The sequence below is a fragment of the Vanacampus margaritifer genome, chromosome 9 (genome assembly GCF_051991255.1).
Source record: "Vanacampus margaritifer isolate UIUO_Vmar chromosome 9, RoL_Vmar_1.0, whole genome shotgun sequence".
In the NCBI taxonomy this organism is placed as follows: Eukaryota; Metazoa; Chordata; class Actinopteri; order Syngnathiformes; family Syngnathidae; genus Vanacampus; species Vanacampus margaritifer.
In genome coordinates, this window is record NC_135440.1 from 6,895,531 (window position 1) to 6,911,404 (window position 15,874).

Consider the following 15,874-nt stretch of genomic DNA (forward strand, 5'->3'; position numbering starts at 1 on the left):
GTCTCGAGTTCGTTCCTCAACCCTAAAGTGACTTTTATTTTGTATTTTTTTTTTCAATTCTTTATTTTACTCTCCTCCTAGTGTAAATCTTAGCCTACTCTAAAACTGAGTCTATTTGGTCCCTATCTAAATAGAGTCAAATTTACGCTACAGAATTAACTGTGTATGAAATGTTTTTAATTACTTTTGGGATGCAAAGAGTCTGTAGCCATGGAAAATGAGGAATCATTACTTACGACATTGAATTTGAATTTCATTTTCCTCAAAAAATTGAAACCACTGACATTCTAGAGGAGATGGCTTTTAACGAAATGAGAGTCTAAATATGATGCCTTCATGTGCATTAGTAATCACCAATCATGTACTGTATGTCCCACCAGGCAGCTGATGCTGTCAAGAAATCCACAGGGGAGTACTAAGTCAAATCAGAGAGTGGTCCCAGACAAAGCCCCAGCATCTCGATCAATGATTACCCAGTTAGCTCACATCACTGCCCACCAGTGAGTCTTAGTGGGGCACAGAGTATCTGCGGCCATGTCCACATAGGTTTACAATTCAAGAGAAAGGGTGTGTCATTTTATTACCACATGTAGCCATTTGATAAATTACTGGTTTGGCTCCACAGTGATCTTACAAAACCATTCATTAAGCTACAGTACATAAGTAGATTCATCAATATAGAGCCATGGACAAAAATTAAGAGACCACCCTTGTTTATTCAGTTTCCTGCTCATTTTCTAAATTAGTTTATACATATATATCAAAGACAAAAACAGCTCATAAGAGCTGAATTTAAGAGCTGATCGAGACATTTTCCAAAGGTTTTCTTTATCATAACCAAAATCATTTCACAAGTTCTTACATAAATAGCTTTGGCATTGTACTGCCAAAAACGGTGCTTTTAAACATTCCATATTTTCTTATGTGTTAGTTAGTCACTTTATACACTTTAGTAGCACCAGACATTATTATTATTATTATTTTTAGGTTTGTAACTTGTGAGGTTACGTTATATAAAATAATAAATAATGTTTCCTTTCATTGTCCTGACTTACATTATAATCAAAGCACCCTTAAAATCCCTTGCCCCTGCATCTGATATGCAACTAACTGTGGTCTAGCAGCCAGAGTGCTACTGATCCATTACATTCATTTTGTGATGACCAAACCAGCGCATCACTTAACCAGCCGACTCTGTGTCTGGCAAATGAATGCACTCATTTTAAGCTATTAATCACTCCATATATATATATATATATATATATATGGGATTTTTAATTAGCAGCAGGGTAATATTCATCAATCACATTAGAGCACTATGTTGTTTTGACACTCTCCGTTAAGTGAGGTGTTAAAAATAGTAATCATTGTAGTGGTCCCTGAACGCGCATATAGGAGCAATGCATTAACCCCCGGGACTCATATAACAAAATAAGTCCATAGTTATTCATAGAACAGTTCCCAAATGGATCAACAACATTCAAAAGTTAATAAGGACTGATTAAGGTCCATGTAAAAAATGTTTTTAGGGGGCTGGGATTTTGCAATGCCTGTTCGAAGTAATTGCTATTTATTTAAGTATATCCAAAACATCAAGTCACCCAAGTGCTTTTTCATGATGTGGATTCCTATTTCAAGCACTGGCCAGCAACATCCAAACACAAATTTGAGTTTAATTCTGGGAGTTTTGGTCTGTTGAGATTACGTGAACTACACTTACCCTATGCCAGGGACCAACAGCATGAGTAAAGGAATCCAGCCAGTCCCCATTCAGCATTCAAACAGGAAAGAAAAAAAGCTTTGTCTGAGCATCCTTTGAGTGGCCTCCCAGTTCCAACATCCCAAACTGAAAACTGTGCACAGAAACACATCCATGCTCTCTTGAATGTTCTCAATCACGTCAACTCATTTACCCATGCTCACCTACAAACACACTTTCTAAACACAACCACGCACATGTCCTGATAACTCATGCTTTTCCGTTGCCCACAGTCACAGGGAAACAATGTCCTCCTCCTTTCCCCTCACAGTGCACCCCTCCCCTCAGCTCACTTCTCCTCCCACCGGCTCTGCTCTTCTCCCTTTCTTCTTTGTTGTGGGAGCTGTGATAGAGGAATTCCTTCCTTGTTAACGTCGCTGATGGGATAGTGCGCCTAGATGGAGACAATGTATTCCAACGACTCAGTTGAACTCCCACAGTTCCCCGCCAAGAGCAGCTTATCCATGGAGGTCAGACTCTGACAGATCCATTTAACAAGGAGATGATGTCATTCTCACCAGCTATGATGCTGCTCAGGTTGGTCCTGTACCAGGCAGCTGGATGGCAAAGTCCCCCTTTCTACCTTTTCACCGGTTCTCCCCTCACACCCTCCCTCTTTTCACCCGATAAAGCCCATCCTCTGGATCTGAATGCGGCTTAAAAATTCCACGCCGCTGGGTCTTGAGTGGGTGGGGGGCAAGAAAAAGAAGAGTTTTCTAAAGGCCCCCGGGCCGCCCTCGAAACATTCACATGTTAAGTGACAGCTGCCTCAGCCCATTCCCCCTTTTGGTGGCGAGGGAGAGAAGTGCAGGCAACAAAAGCAGAGACCCACACCCACTCTGATACCCACCCACTCATACAACATCCCAACCCCCTTGCATTGCTCATTCTCCATTCAGAGTCAGTTCAGCAGTCTCAAGAGCAAGGAAAGCAACTACTTACTGTAAAACATCTCAGATTACTTTTCATCTTGCTTGCAGCCATTGTAATCCTTGCTCAGAAACAAAGAACACAACATAGATACCAACGTGATAAGAATTTTCTTTGCTTTCGACCTTGAAAAGAAAAGGAAGTTGTGAAATGATATCATGTCTCGTTACAAAATGCAACAATATTTTTCTGGGAACTACAAATCCAAGTTTACTGCAACAATTCACATAAACACAATTGGATACTGTAAGTAAATCACAGGGCATTTCAAGTATAAACAAAATACTAACATTCTTACTGTTAAAAGTATGGAACTGAGTTCTAAGCAAGTACGCATAAGCACACAAGAAGCGTACAAATTAGTCACTTCCCAGAAGTTTGTATGCCCTAAATTGTGCCCTCTTTATTTTGTTGCCTCTGTGTTTCTCCAGCCAGCCAAATAATGAACCAAATCAACAGATCCAACTAACACACGCCCACTCTATCCTACTTAGTCATTCCAATTAACAGACACGCATGCGGATACATGCGATATTAGTAGGAATGACACATGCTTTTACTTATTTTTTAGCATAAAATGTTAGAAGGGACTTGATCAAGTCATACTATTCAAACAAAGAACAATAGTCAGCAACAGCAACATTAGGTATGAGAAAATATAATCCATTTATACCAAACTTTTGGGGTACATAGAACTGCTTCTATCCGAGTACTAATTTCACAGATTTTGGATGTAGACCGATATAATCCAATAATATTTTTTTCTTTGGCTGATATCAGACCGAATATCAATATTGGATCGAGACACACCCCTAGTTAAAATGTTAACTATTAATGTCAACCGTTAATGTTAATGTCAACTTATTTTAATAAAGGGACTTTAATGGAATTTATAACTGTATAGCTAATGTAATTTATTTATAAAATCTAATTACTTTTCTTGTTTATATACTTTGGAATAGATACAGAACAAAAATACTGAAGTGGGGGGAAAAAGAACTGTAAATAAGGGTCAGTGAGACAGAAATGAAATGAATGAACCCTGTGGAGTGATGGTTAAAAAGGTTCATCTTGTCTTCAAATCGGCAAACCGACGCCGAAACTAGTCAAGGTAAACAAAACCTTTTGTCTTAAAAACGAAAAGCAAAAACCTGTGGCGTGATGTTATTCACCCCCTGGTTAGAGCTGAAGAAGAGTGCCTCAAACACACAATATACCACCCTATACATTATACAGGGAGTCGCAAATGAGATGCCACGTAAAGTTTGGCTGCAAAAGATGTATATAACTGTTTCTTTGGGTCACTTGGTGATTTCATGTATTTACCTTTTTAATGAAATCCCTGCCATGAACAAACTGTAGGTCTGCGTTCGTATATAAATCAAAGAATAAAAAGAAAAACAAATATTTGAACTAGAGCTGCTAGCAGCTATAAAGAGAAGCGGTATATGATCAGCTCATTAGCAAGCTCTGCATATGCCTGATAATGATCCTGTTGATTAGAATCAGCTTGTGTTGGAAGAGGGAAACCTCCAAAACCTGAAGGACTCTGGCCTGTGAGGACCAAGTTTGCGCACCCCTAGTTTAGAGTCTTAGACCCTCAAAAACAGCTTCATTTTTCATTGCAAACAGCGCATCGCCATTGCAACAGCGTGCAAAATAATAAAAAGCCTTCTATACTTTTTTTTACCATAAACATCTTTAGATGAAACACCCAAAGTTTGAAAAAGATCGAATACATTTTGTAGGAGGAGTTAGTGAAAATATGACCTTTAAAAGTCAAAAATGGCCCCAAATTTCAAAATAAAAATAAAAATGGTGGCCTTTCTGTTCTGTTTAGAACACAACTGTCAAACTCTTTAGCTCAGGGGCCACATGGAGGAAAATATATTACCAAGTGGGCCGGACCGGTAAAATCATGGTATATAACTTAAAATAGGGTTTTTGCAGGAATCAGTAAGTTAAATGTTAGACCTTTTTTAGACCTTTTTAGACCATTATGTGAAACATTTTAGACCAACTTCAAGTCGCTTTCCGGCTTTCGCGTGTGACTCGAGGGCCTTCACGCCCAGAGGTCCCAACTTTATATATTTTTTTGCATACTTTGCAACGAGTACCTATCGCCTTCTACCTCTTCCAACCAGCTGGAAATCAAGCCAATTCTTGTTAAACTGACCCATTCTGACTAACTGCATAAACTTGGTGGAAACGAAAACTTGAAAGGTACGGTAGGCGTTAGTGGACACACTGATTCGCCTAATTGTAATGTTACATTCACATTAAAAGCAAAGGGAGTGTATCGCCTCGTTTTACTCGCCTTTCACTGCCGGAGAGTACACGGGCGCTTCATTTGCACACACCGGAGAGAGGGGCTTTGCTTTGCTTCACTTATCACAACCACTACGGCAAAACTCTTCCCAGAAAAAAAAAAAAAGTTTTAACATTGCAATCAAGTGGCCGACACTGTGCTATAATACTTTAGCTAATGCAGGGTCTACGTTAAGCCTTTTTGGGTGGTGGCCCCGCCAGAACCAGCATTGGCCCTATATATCGGTAGCCTTGGGCCAATACCTCAATCAGAATTTGGTCAATTTAAAAAAAAAATCTAAAATCAATACTATTAATTGTCCCCACATGTGTATTATTATTATTATTATTATTATTTTTTTTACAAATGATTCAACAAATCTCGAGTGTTGAAAATCGCTTTCTTTTTTTGATGATGCAATGTCAGTGATTGAACAAACATTCTGTTTTCGAGGATGATGACAACACAGCACATCACCGGAACTCGTCACTTCATCACCGCAAGCACGACATCACTCAGCAAAACAAAAAAAAGATAGCTGTAATAATAAGAGAGAGAGAAAAAGAGAATACATAATGTAGTCATTCCTAATAAGAGAAAAAGTAATTCACAATTAGTAAAACATAACTCTAAAACTTTGTATATTATACATTAATTAATTACATTGATAACATTTCTATGGCTTTTTTTATTTATTTTTTTATTTTATTTTTTTACAGGTGTCCAGACACCCTGTACAATACACAATAAAATGAATTTTAAAAACTAAATACGTAAATAAAATAAAAGTAAAATATCTAGTGGCCATAAAAGTCACATTTGAAATATGTGGTTGTACAAGTTTTTTTCAAGGCAAGTGCAATTAATTAAAATTCAATATACAAAAGTGTGAAAGTAGCTAAAGTAGTTCCCATTTGACCGGTTTCCACACAAACTGTAGTGTCTCCGTCTGAACAATTGGTGGCACCCACATAATGACGTACTATAGCCAAAGAAGAGAGCTGCGCAGATCATGCGCTAACTTCAAATTGAAGCTGTTAATAAAATGAATGAACACAAATATAAGTCTAATTGCTGAGAATGCTGCACAGGTCATCAAACTCAATGTCCGCTACAGGCAAAGACAGCGACCCCCACCCGATTTAAAACTATTTGCGGCGATCGAAGGCTTTTATCTGCCATGGTCCGAACACAACAGGCTAGTTGCTATGCTAACTGCTACGAACTACCCACCCGCCCAAACTGCATTGACTACAATACAAACGCATCCCCTCAAATACACCCCTTTGGTTTTGGTGAGGACGTTTTCCAGCACGGAGACAGGAGAAAAAAACAGACTATTTTTTTGTTCTCGGAATGGACGGAGCGGGTATAAGAATTTAAGACTTGGGTAAATCAAATTTAGACATGGGATGAAGACATTTAAGGCCTAAAATGTAAGTTTCTGAATTTTAGACTTTTTAAGACTTTTTTTAGACCCCGCGAGAACCCTGTTAAAAACAATTGGCATCAGTTAAACACACATCTTCGCTAAATTGTGTGGCTCAACTGTAAATATATTGTACCAAAAACAACATGAATGCAAAAGTAACACGGCAACACTTTACCCGTATGAGTTCCGGGCATGCTATACCTACCTGTTTTACATATACTGTATAGTATTGTTCCCGGAATACATTGCGTGGCGCAGTTGATAAAGTTATAGGACGTTAATCCATGTCACATGTGTTTGTATTACCAGTTGGTGAATATGTGTCACATTCAGCATGTTTATGTTTGATTTTTGTTGGTCTATGTTTTTATTTTACATTGTTTTTTCAACAAACCGTAACTTTAGGTTGCGTGTAAAATAATGACATCCAGGTCAATTCCATGTACAATTTGCATTGCTCATCTGACGATTGCTTGTGAAATTACAAATATATATGTTTTGATTTTGGCCGTCAGATTAATTGGTCCGACATTACTCATTTTATTTTACTTTACAAGAGCATCATCTGGGCCGGATTAAACCCCTTTGCACAGATGTTGGTGAAACCAAAATCCATCCATCCTCCTATTTACTACCGCTTAGCCGGATCGCGAGGGCAGCAGGTTTAGGAGGGAAGCTCAGACTTCCCTCACCCCAGCCACTTCAACCAGCTCCTCCAGCGGGATCCCAAGGCGTTCCCAGGCCAGCAGAGAGACATAGGTCCTGGGTCGTCCCTGGGGCCTCCCGCCGGTGGGACATGCCCAGAAGACCTCCCCAGGGAGGTGTCCAGGAGGCATCCTAACCAGATGCCCACACGGAGGAGTAGCAGCTCGACTCTCCCTCCCGGATGACCAAGTTTTTCACCCTATCTCTAAGGGTGAGCCTGGACATCCTGCGGAATGAAACTCATTTTGGTCATTTGTATCTTGGATCTTTTTCTTTCTGTTACAACCCACAGCTCGTGACCGTAGGTGAGGGTAGGAACATAGATCGACCGGTAAATCGAGAGCTTCGCCTTTTGGCTCAGCTACTTCTTTACCACAACAGACCGTTACAGAGTCCGCATCACTGCACCAATCCGCCTGTCGATCTCCCCCTCCCTACAGCTGACTGCTACACGTGCCTCCCAAATTCCATAGCCCTAGGTCAAATATACCTGCATAGGGCTCCTTTAAACCTTTGTAAGGAGTGCTAAAGACACCTTTTTTTTGTAATTCTGTATGAATACTTTGAAATTTATAAATGTTTTACCAGGCCTGACATGTAAGGAAAGTTTGGTGAGTTTCTGTTCATGTTTAGGGTCCCAAAAATTCATTTGTTTGCGGAAAATAATAATAACAGCTAATAAGAATTCCTACTGAAGAAAATAGAGACCTCACAGCAGTTGTTGCTCATGCCCCTATGAGTTCTCATTAGACTAAAGATCCAAGTCTTAAAAACAAAGAATAATTGTACAGGATTGTTTTGCCACTCCTCTGCATTCTCCAATAATGCTGCTTTCTTTAAATTCAATTAAATAAGACCTCGATCAGTCTCCCCAGAACATGGTAATTACTTAGCCCTGTTCATGAGACATGAAAAGGGGGTTCATTCTTTGGTCAAACCAGAACCACTATTCACGCACACTCATTTATCACCCAAAGTGGTTGCTTCCAAGAAGACTGAATGAAAGTCTTTGGTACTTCCCAATTGGGTTTTCAGGGCCGCGCCGGGCTGCCGAGATGTTGTAAATTACAGTCATGGTTTGGATGAGGGTTTAGCCACTTGGGGATCAACCATATCATGGGCTCAATGTTTGAGTTTCTTATACCCAGGGCCAAAGGACTTGATGCCCTATGTAGGAAAAACATGAAAGTTCTATAGAATAAAGTATGCAGTATTTAAGTGATGGGGAGAATAAAATCCACCAACATTAACCAGGAAAAACAACCCCCCTTTTCTCTGAGGACACTAACACCATCATTGTGCATTAAAAACAGAGAGCATAATGGGCTGTGATTTATGACCCCCCCAAGTCTAGGCATGTTTCTAAATTGTGTGTACATGAGGCCTGTTGGGGGTGCAGCCTATGCCTATAGGGACACTAGAGAGTTTTAAGACAAAGAGTGTTTATACTCAAGTTTCTCAAGGGGTGGGGTGATGACTGAAAATATACTGTGGACCAAAGCACAATGGGCTAACTGCAGGGTTTTAGTCTGTTTGACTTAATTTAGTGAGGTAAAGTTTACCATCACCACAATTCATGTAGGTATCTAACTGAAATGTGCACACCCGATTTAAGAAAACAACAACAAAAAGCCTGTTACGCTGATCCAGGCTGAAATAATCTGAATTTGAATACTTTATTGATCCCTGTGAGAAACTATTCGCTGAAATTAGTCAAGCTTTAGCCTAGCATGCAACATACTGACAGACTACTGGGGAGGGTGACAGTGGGTAGGCTAGACAATGTTTAAGACCCGCAAAATAGTGTGAGAGTATGATTGCACTGGTTACTGCCACTTAAAAAAAAAAAATAATAATAATCATTTAAAAATAATTAACTAAAACTGCCACTAGTTTCCCAGGACTACCTCAAACTTTGGGATATGCGTTGACCCATCAAACTATGGTAAGATAGGCTTGATACAACTTTATAGCATTATTTTAATTTTCCAACCACGAGTTACCCAACAGTCACTACTAAACTAACCATGTCTGATTGCAATGACTATTCAAGCTGTCTGTTCATAACATGTACGTGAATGGTAGACATTAGAGTAAACCAAATGCCATTTAACAGCAAAACCCACTAGACTACTACACTACCAAATGTTGTTCCCACACAGTAAATTGGTCAGTGTTGCTGTCAGAGTAAATTTTCTTGAGTGTTAAGTGGGATGTTGGGTGTAGCCCGAATAGCACTACCTTGAGTGTTAAATTGACCACACCCTCCTTTCCGGTGAAGAAGAAACCTAAAACATGCTGTCCACATTTCAACAGTGATACATCAAGTTGTTGCGTGGGTCAGTGTGTAACGCGCAGTGGCTGATTGGCCATGGACGGCGCAGCTGGACATCAAGAACCGGAGAGCAACAAATGTACTGTAAGTCCACAGGCTCAGTTTATTAGAAGGAACCAAAAAATAGTGGGCTTCTTGGCGCCATCACACGTCACAATAATCGTACACGTTTGTACAACATTGACAACCAAAATGAAAACGTGCTACATATACCCCAAAAAACAAGGAGGCGCCACCCTGTGGCACGGTGCCACACTGCGGATTGTTCCAAGTGGTAGCGCGGTCGTCTCGCAGCCCAGAGAGTGTGGGTTCAATCTCAGGCCAGTGTGACTATGTCTATGTCAAAGTATCCTTGAGCAAGATACTAAACTCACAGTTGCTCTTAATGCCGTTTCAACACTAGACACTAGAGTAGAGTACTTTCAACACTACTCAGTGTTTACCAGTGTAGATATTTAACACTATACAGTGTTGGGGTAACACTGGTTAAGTGTGAAAAAGGTAACACTTTGAAAAGTGTCAGATTTACACTCATTAGTGTGGACACAAATATTTCTAGTGTTAGATTTAACACTCTCTGATTTTGCTGCGCAGTATGTCCCTGCCCAGGGTGACCAGCTTTTCAAGATTAAAAGCTGAAAATGTCACTGAAAATCAAGTATACAATAAATTCTCACCAGGAGCTATTTATAACAAATTGAATCAATAGTTAAGCTAACGCTAAATGCTATTTTTGTTGACAGTTCAACAGCATTAAACAAGTTAACACACTTACTTTTATCCAACCTTTTTTGCTTTGTCCCATCAGTTATTGGAAGCTAGCTTTGCTGTTTACATTGGAAATATGCCATCAGAAAAACTTAGCTTGTGTTGGGTAAAAAAACAAACAAACAAAACATATGCTCGGACAGGACCTGTGTAAAAGTGAGACAAAACAATGGGGATGGCGAAATTTGCCGGGACTTGGGACACAAGGCTCAAAAACTGTCCCGAATAAACCGCGACCTTTGGTCACCCTATTCCTGCCCACAAACATGCTAACATTCAGGCTACCAATAACCCTAATGTCCACCTTCCCTGAGAAGGAGAGTGTGAATCTGAGTCAGTGGCCTCCCGTTCTTTGAATTTACATATAGTATGAAATTATCGTCAACCAACAACCCCCTTCCCCCTTGCTTGCCACAGTGTGTTCAGCACTGCCACTACCAGCCAGAGTGCACTCTGCTGCTCTAAGAAAAAACGACAACGGCGCCAAAGCAACGTCATCATCTTCTGCGACTCCTGCAACGTCATGCTACGGTGTGCCCTACATATATATAGTAATGGCAGTGGCATACTTAATTGTGTAGACGAGCAGATGTGACGCTCTGGCTTGTGTAATGTAGAAAGGTCTGTATCTGGATCTCAAGGATGTCACTCTGATAACTAACGAGGACCAAAGGTCGAAAGTGAAAAAACTAACAAAACAAAAAAAAAATAGCAGAGCAGCAGACTAAAAACATTAACATGACAAAGGTCTGTAACTTTGCAGTTTGACAAAGGCATTACGGAGCCAACTGCATATTTAACTTACAGCCAAAAACATTTAATTGTTTTTACTAAAATCCAAATGAATGCCGCCAAAAACGTTAATTGACGTTTACTACATTTTTATTTATTTTTTCTTAATGGGCAGTGCAACTTGTTGTGTAGCGCTGCCTGGTCAATGGGCTTGTGGAATCAAAAACACCCACTAACCATGGCCAACAGATGGCAGCATTGTATCTGTTTTCAATGTTCTGCCGGCATATGCAACGTCTAATCATGACAGGAAATAAAAGAGTGGTACAGGAAATAAAAGAGTGGTACAGGAAATAAAAGAGTGGTACTGAGTTCAGGAAGTAGTGGATTTGTGCAAAGAGCCCATTGCAATGAGAGATTGATATGATGTAATAGAACTTTTTCAAGGATGACGTGGATGATCAAAGCCTTTGTCACATTTAAATCAAATTCACAGAGCGTCACTAAACAAAAAGTATTAGTGTCAAAGTCACTGTTGTGCAGAAAATGTATCTTTTCACAAAAAGCTTATTTTCTTATCTTTTCAATTTTCACTCAAATTACCTATTTTCAAATGGTGATTACTAAAGAACAGAATAAGGTAGAAACATACTTTTTTTTAAATTAAAGAATGGAACATGTTTATGTAGTAAAAGTACACAATATTCTCTTTCTCTTAAAAGATGAGTTAAAATGCTCGAAATCGGCTAGCACCGTAGGGGTTGTTTTTTTGGATGTGTGGCAGTAAAAGAGTTAACACACTCTGACAAAATGCGCAAGTCAGATAGTGATTTGTTTTGAAACATGCATATGTGACATAAAATACAGTATTTTATTGCAACATTTTAAAATGAAGTATAACAATTACATTTTATGAATGACTTTATGTTAATTATGTGCTTTGTCTTACCATGTAGCACAACAAACGTACTTGATATAAACATTCACCTGACAGTTGTGTTCAATAAAACGGTCGAGAGGTGAGCACAGTCACCACAACGATCCTCCTCCTTTTCTTTTTTTGCAACGCCCTTTCCTTGTCATCCTCACAGAATGTAATGTCTTTTCAGTGTGTTTATTCATGTGTGCAAACACTTTGTGTAGCCTGACTGGCCAGACCAAGCACAAAAAGCCTGCTTGCCCCACACCTCTGCCCCCCTGTGGTCTAAAGAAGTTTCCCTGCAGAATTAAAAACTTGATGATTCCATTTCAGTAAGTTGGGGGGTGAGGGGCGAGTTACTTAACTTTAAAGACCACTTCACATTTACAGTAGCTCTTGTGACAAAAGGCTGTGTAGACATAAGGGTCTAGTACCAAATGAAATTAAAACTACTGCTACTACTTTTCCCAAGGTTATTACAGTGTATGTGCTGGCAAAAAAAGTTTATTTGATTTTCCTTTCCATTAAGATGAAAATGGGATGAGGAGGAAGAGAAGAGCAATAGAGAGGCGTACAGGAACAACAAACAAAAACTGACCATGAGGTTAAAGGGGGGCAGCCTTGTCTCCATGCACATCAGCCATCGTCTCAGTGCTCTGATTTGACCCCTGAACTCACACTGCCATTGGTTTAAATTCTCCACGTTTCTCCTGAAAGAAAAACAATTTCCGTGAGATCATGAGCTCGAACAGGCTCGCCTCAATTTCACAAAATTACTCACCAAAAATATACAAGTACTCGCTGATTTCCGTGATGACTGACGATAATGATATCCTGATAATATACAATATTAAATACTCTTAAGTATAACTTTGATGTCCAGTTTTGTGGAGCTAAACTCAACTCAGTGGCCTTGTGGTAGAGTGTCCGCCCTGAGACTGGGAGGTTGTGGGTTCAATCCCCGGCCGGGTCATACCAAAGACTATAAAAATGGGACCCATTTCCTCCCTGCTTGACACTCAGTATAAAGGGTTGGAATTGGGGGGTTAGATCACCATGTGCGCAATCATTGCTGCTCACCGCTCCCTCAGGGGATGGGTCAAATGCGGAGAACGAATTTCGCCCCCACTTAGTTGGGTGTGACAATCAGTGGAATTTACCTTTACCTTAAAGTGAGTTTGACAGCGTTCGCTCGGTTGCTAGTTGGGGATATGGCTTTAGCCTAGTCCACTTAGCTACTTGACAGGCTCGTAACTTGGAGCGAACGTAGGAATGCTTGTTTATCTTGGAGATATTTAGCTGGGGGTGAAGGAATAAGAAGAAGAATGGAGAGAATTTGTAGAGGAAAATAGTGTGCTGCTAAGCACAGTTTGAATTTAAGTTTTAAAAAAAAGATTCTCTAAAAAAGAAAAACAGTTGGTCACTCATTAAGTAAAATGTTTCTTTGTCTTTTGTATTAATAAAATGTTGTTCTTTAGGTAAAAAATATATTTATTTTATTCGAATATTAAATAGAATTTTCAGTATGATAGCTGAATACCAAATACTTGATAGCTGCTGCTCTAAAACTATTCAATAAGAGGAAAAATCTTAGCTGGAGTTTTTATTGTATGGCAGCAGCATTTGAAAAATGAGCCTGTCAAAAATAATCTACAGAAAATACTCTACTGTTTATGTTTGTATTTGTACTATTTGCACTACAGAGCCAGATCATCAATTCTCTTGCAGTCTACTCAATAAAAGGAAAACATTTTGATAACTAGAAAATTGATATTAGGCTTTTTTTTAAGTTACAAATTTAGCAAAAATCTCGTCTTGTTCTTGTGGACTCAATTTCGTGAATCATCTTGTCTCATGGGATTTGTGTCTTGTTCCAGGACTAATAATTACTGACTAATAGACCTACGATTATATATTTTTTTATGTACGTTGTGATGGAACATATTTTTTTGGCTATTAAAGAAACCAATAGTTTTTTTTAAATTGAATGATTAGTTCACCACTAGATGGCACTAAAATACACTCCGTGGCTTTAATGTTTTATGCTATGTTTATGTTTTATGTTGTGTTTCTCTTAAGCGCTTTGTGACAACTGTGGCCGTTTGAAAGCGCTATATAAATAACCAGTGACGTCTTTGCATTTGGCGCCAGTGGGGCCTAGCCCCACCAGATGGCGCTGTTGAGCACTATGCAGGTTCATAATTGGTCTTCTTTATAGCTACTAATTTATCCATCATCCATTTTCCTAACACCTTGTCCTCACGAGGGTCGCAGAGGGCGCTGGAGCCTATCCCAGCTGGCTTCGGGCAGTAGGTGGTGTACACCCTGAACTGGTTGCCAGCCAATTGCAGCTAATACTTTATATCAAATGTATTTGATCAAAAATAATAATTATGTTTGTAAGGTAATTTTGTTATAAACATGTATATATAATACAGAGCCAAGTTCAATGGTTTAACTTTCTAAAAAGGACTGATAGGGCCGGCCCATGAGCGTCTGTTTAAGTGGATGAGCCACTCAAATTATAGTGTGCATGTCCACAGCTGCTCTCAATAGACAGCCATGGGGCCACATTAACTGGGCCCATCGTCCAATTAAAATACAGGACTGATGTCACGTGACATCAAGACCCAATCAACACGCGCTCAGTTTTGCCAGATTGAAGTATACAGCAGCAAGCTAGATTGGTTTTCATCGGGAGCAAAAAAACTATACTATATTATTGACCTTTTGCACGTGACGTCACCGCCCACATGGGAACGCCCCCTCCGGGACGCTGGACGGCAAAAGAACCACTTGCCTGTATTGTAACCATTGAATCTTGTACAGCGTTAAGTCCTTCCTATAATCAATGACCTCATAAAATGGTCATATGTTGCTGTAAGGTCAGTTGTACAGATAGACAAGGGAGTAAACCAAATATTGCTTTTTTTTTATCGCACACCTACTAATGAAGTCAAAAGAAGTCGGTCTCCAGAAAAAAAAAAGAAAAGAAAAAAGACGTCGGTCGATTGATAGCAGCAATCAACAGAAAGGACTGGCAGCCCACAAAGTATTCACGGATTTGCAGCGATCATTTTTTGCGAGGTTAATAGATAAATGTTCATACATTTTACTAGTAAACATACACTCTAATAACAGAGGTGTCGAGTTACGTGTTTCAAATCACATTAACGAGCCAGATAGTTAGCGTCCACTCCAACTGCACGTACACACATATTAGTTTTAAAATGTACCTTCTTCAAAACGATTAAGTGCATTTGACTGTTTAATAATAATAATAAGTTTTTCACTCTGGAGTCAGCTGGAATCATATTCATGAAATGACTTCCTAGCTTGCCACTACGATAGTCTTTTTTTCTTCTTCCCATGCTGGTCAACAGAACATCATCACAGCTTTCAATACATAACGGAATGTGTCAAAATAAGTCAGTTAGCATGATCAACAAATTTAACCTTTGCATTACGAGGTATATTGTCCCCCGGTGTGAGCGTAGCATCTTGTTCCAGAGACTCAGCCGGCGACGAGCGTTTAAATTAGCACCGGTGTAAGGAGGAGAGCCGGTTAGACACCGGCATTGACTACATATTGATGTAGGTCGTGCACTGTGAATTTCGGCAAAGTCGGCGATTTGATTAACTTGGTAAAAACAGCAGGCAACAGAAGGGGCTGTTTTCAAACTAGCGATCTCTAACTTAAGTAAATATCGCGCTCTGTGAGTCCCGACGAAATGTGCAACTTTGACTGACAGGCGACCTTCGATTGAAGTAGTAGATTCCATGGCTCTATGGGCAATAATAACTTTTCATTTGTAAAATAGCAGTCGCTAAGTGCCTCCGGGTCACGTCCACTTCCATTCAACAATAATTTCCTTCCGCCGTTCATCATAGGGCAGTCACGTGACGTCGGTGCAAATGGTCAATACTATACGTAATAGCAAACCAACAATATGAATGAAAGAGATTTATTGATGACGTCATCGCGA

The 15,874-nt window shown here is 39.6% G+C and overlaps 1 protein-coding gene across 4 annotated transcripts in view; it reads right to left on the bottom strand.

Annotated features, from left to right (window-relative positions):
- The window catches only part of macf1b (microtubule actin crosslinking factor 1b), a 43,212-nt gene that overhangs the window by 25,508 nt on the left and 1,830 nt on the right, over positions 1-15,874 (bottom strand). Inside the window, exon 3 of one of the 4 annotated variants that reach the window (XM_077575824.1) lies at positions 12,487-12,598. In XM_077575824.1, the coding sequence (XP_077431950.1) occupies positions 12,487-12,525 (39 nt within the window). In that variant the 5' untranslated portion in view covers positions 12,526-12,598. Of the gene's footprint in view, positions 1-1,720; positions 2,338-12,486; positions 12,599-15,874 lie in introns of those variants that run through there. The other 3 variants (XM_077575821.1, XM_077575822.1, XM_077575823.1) reach the window with 3 other exon arrangements.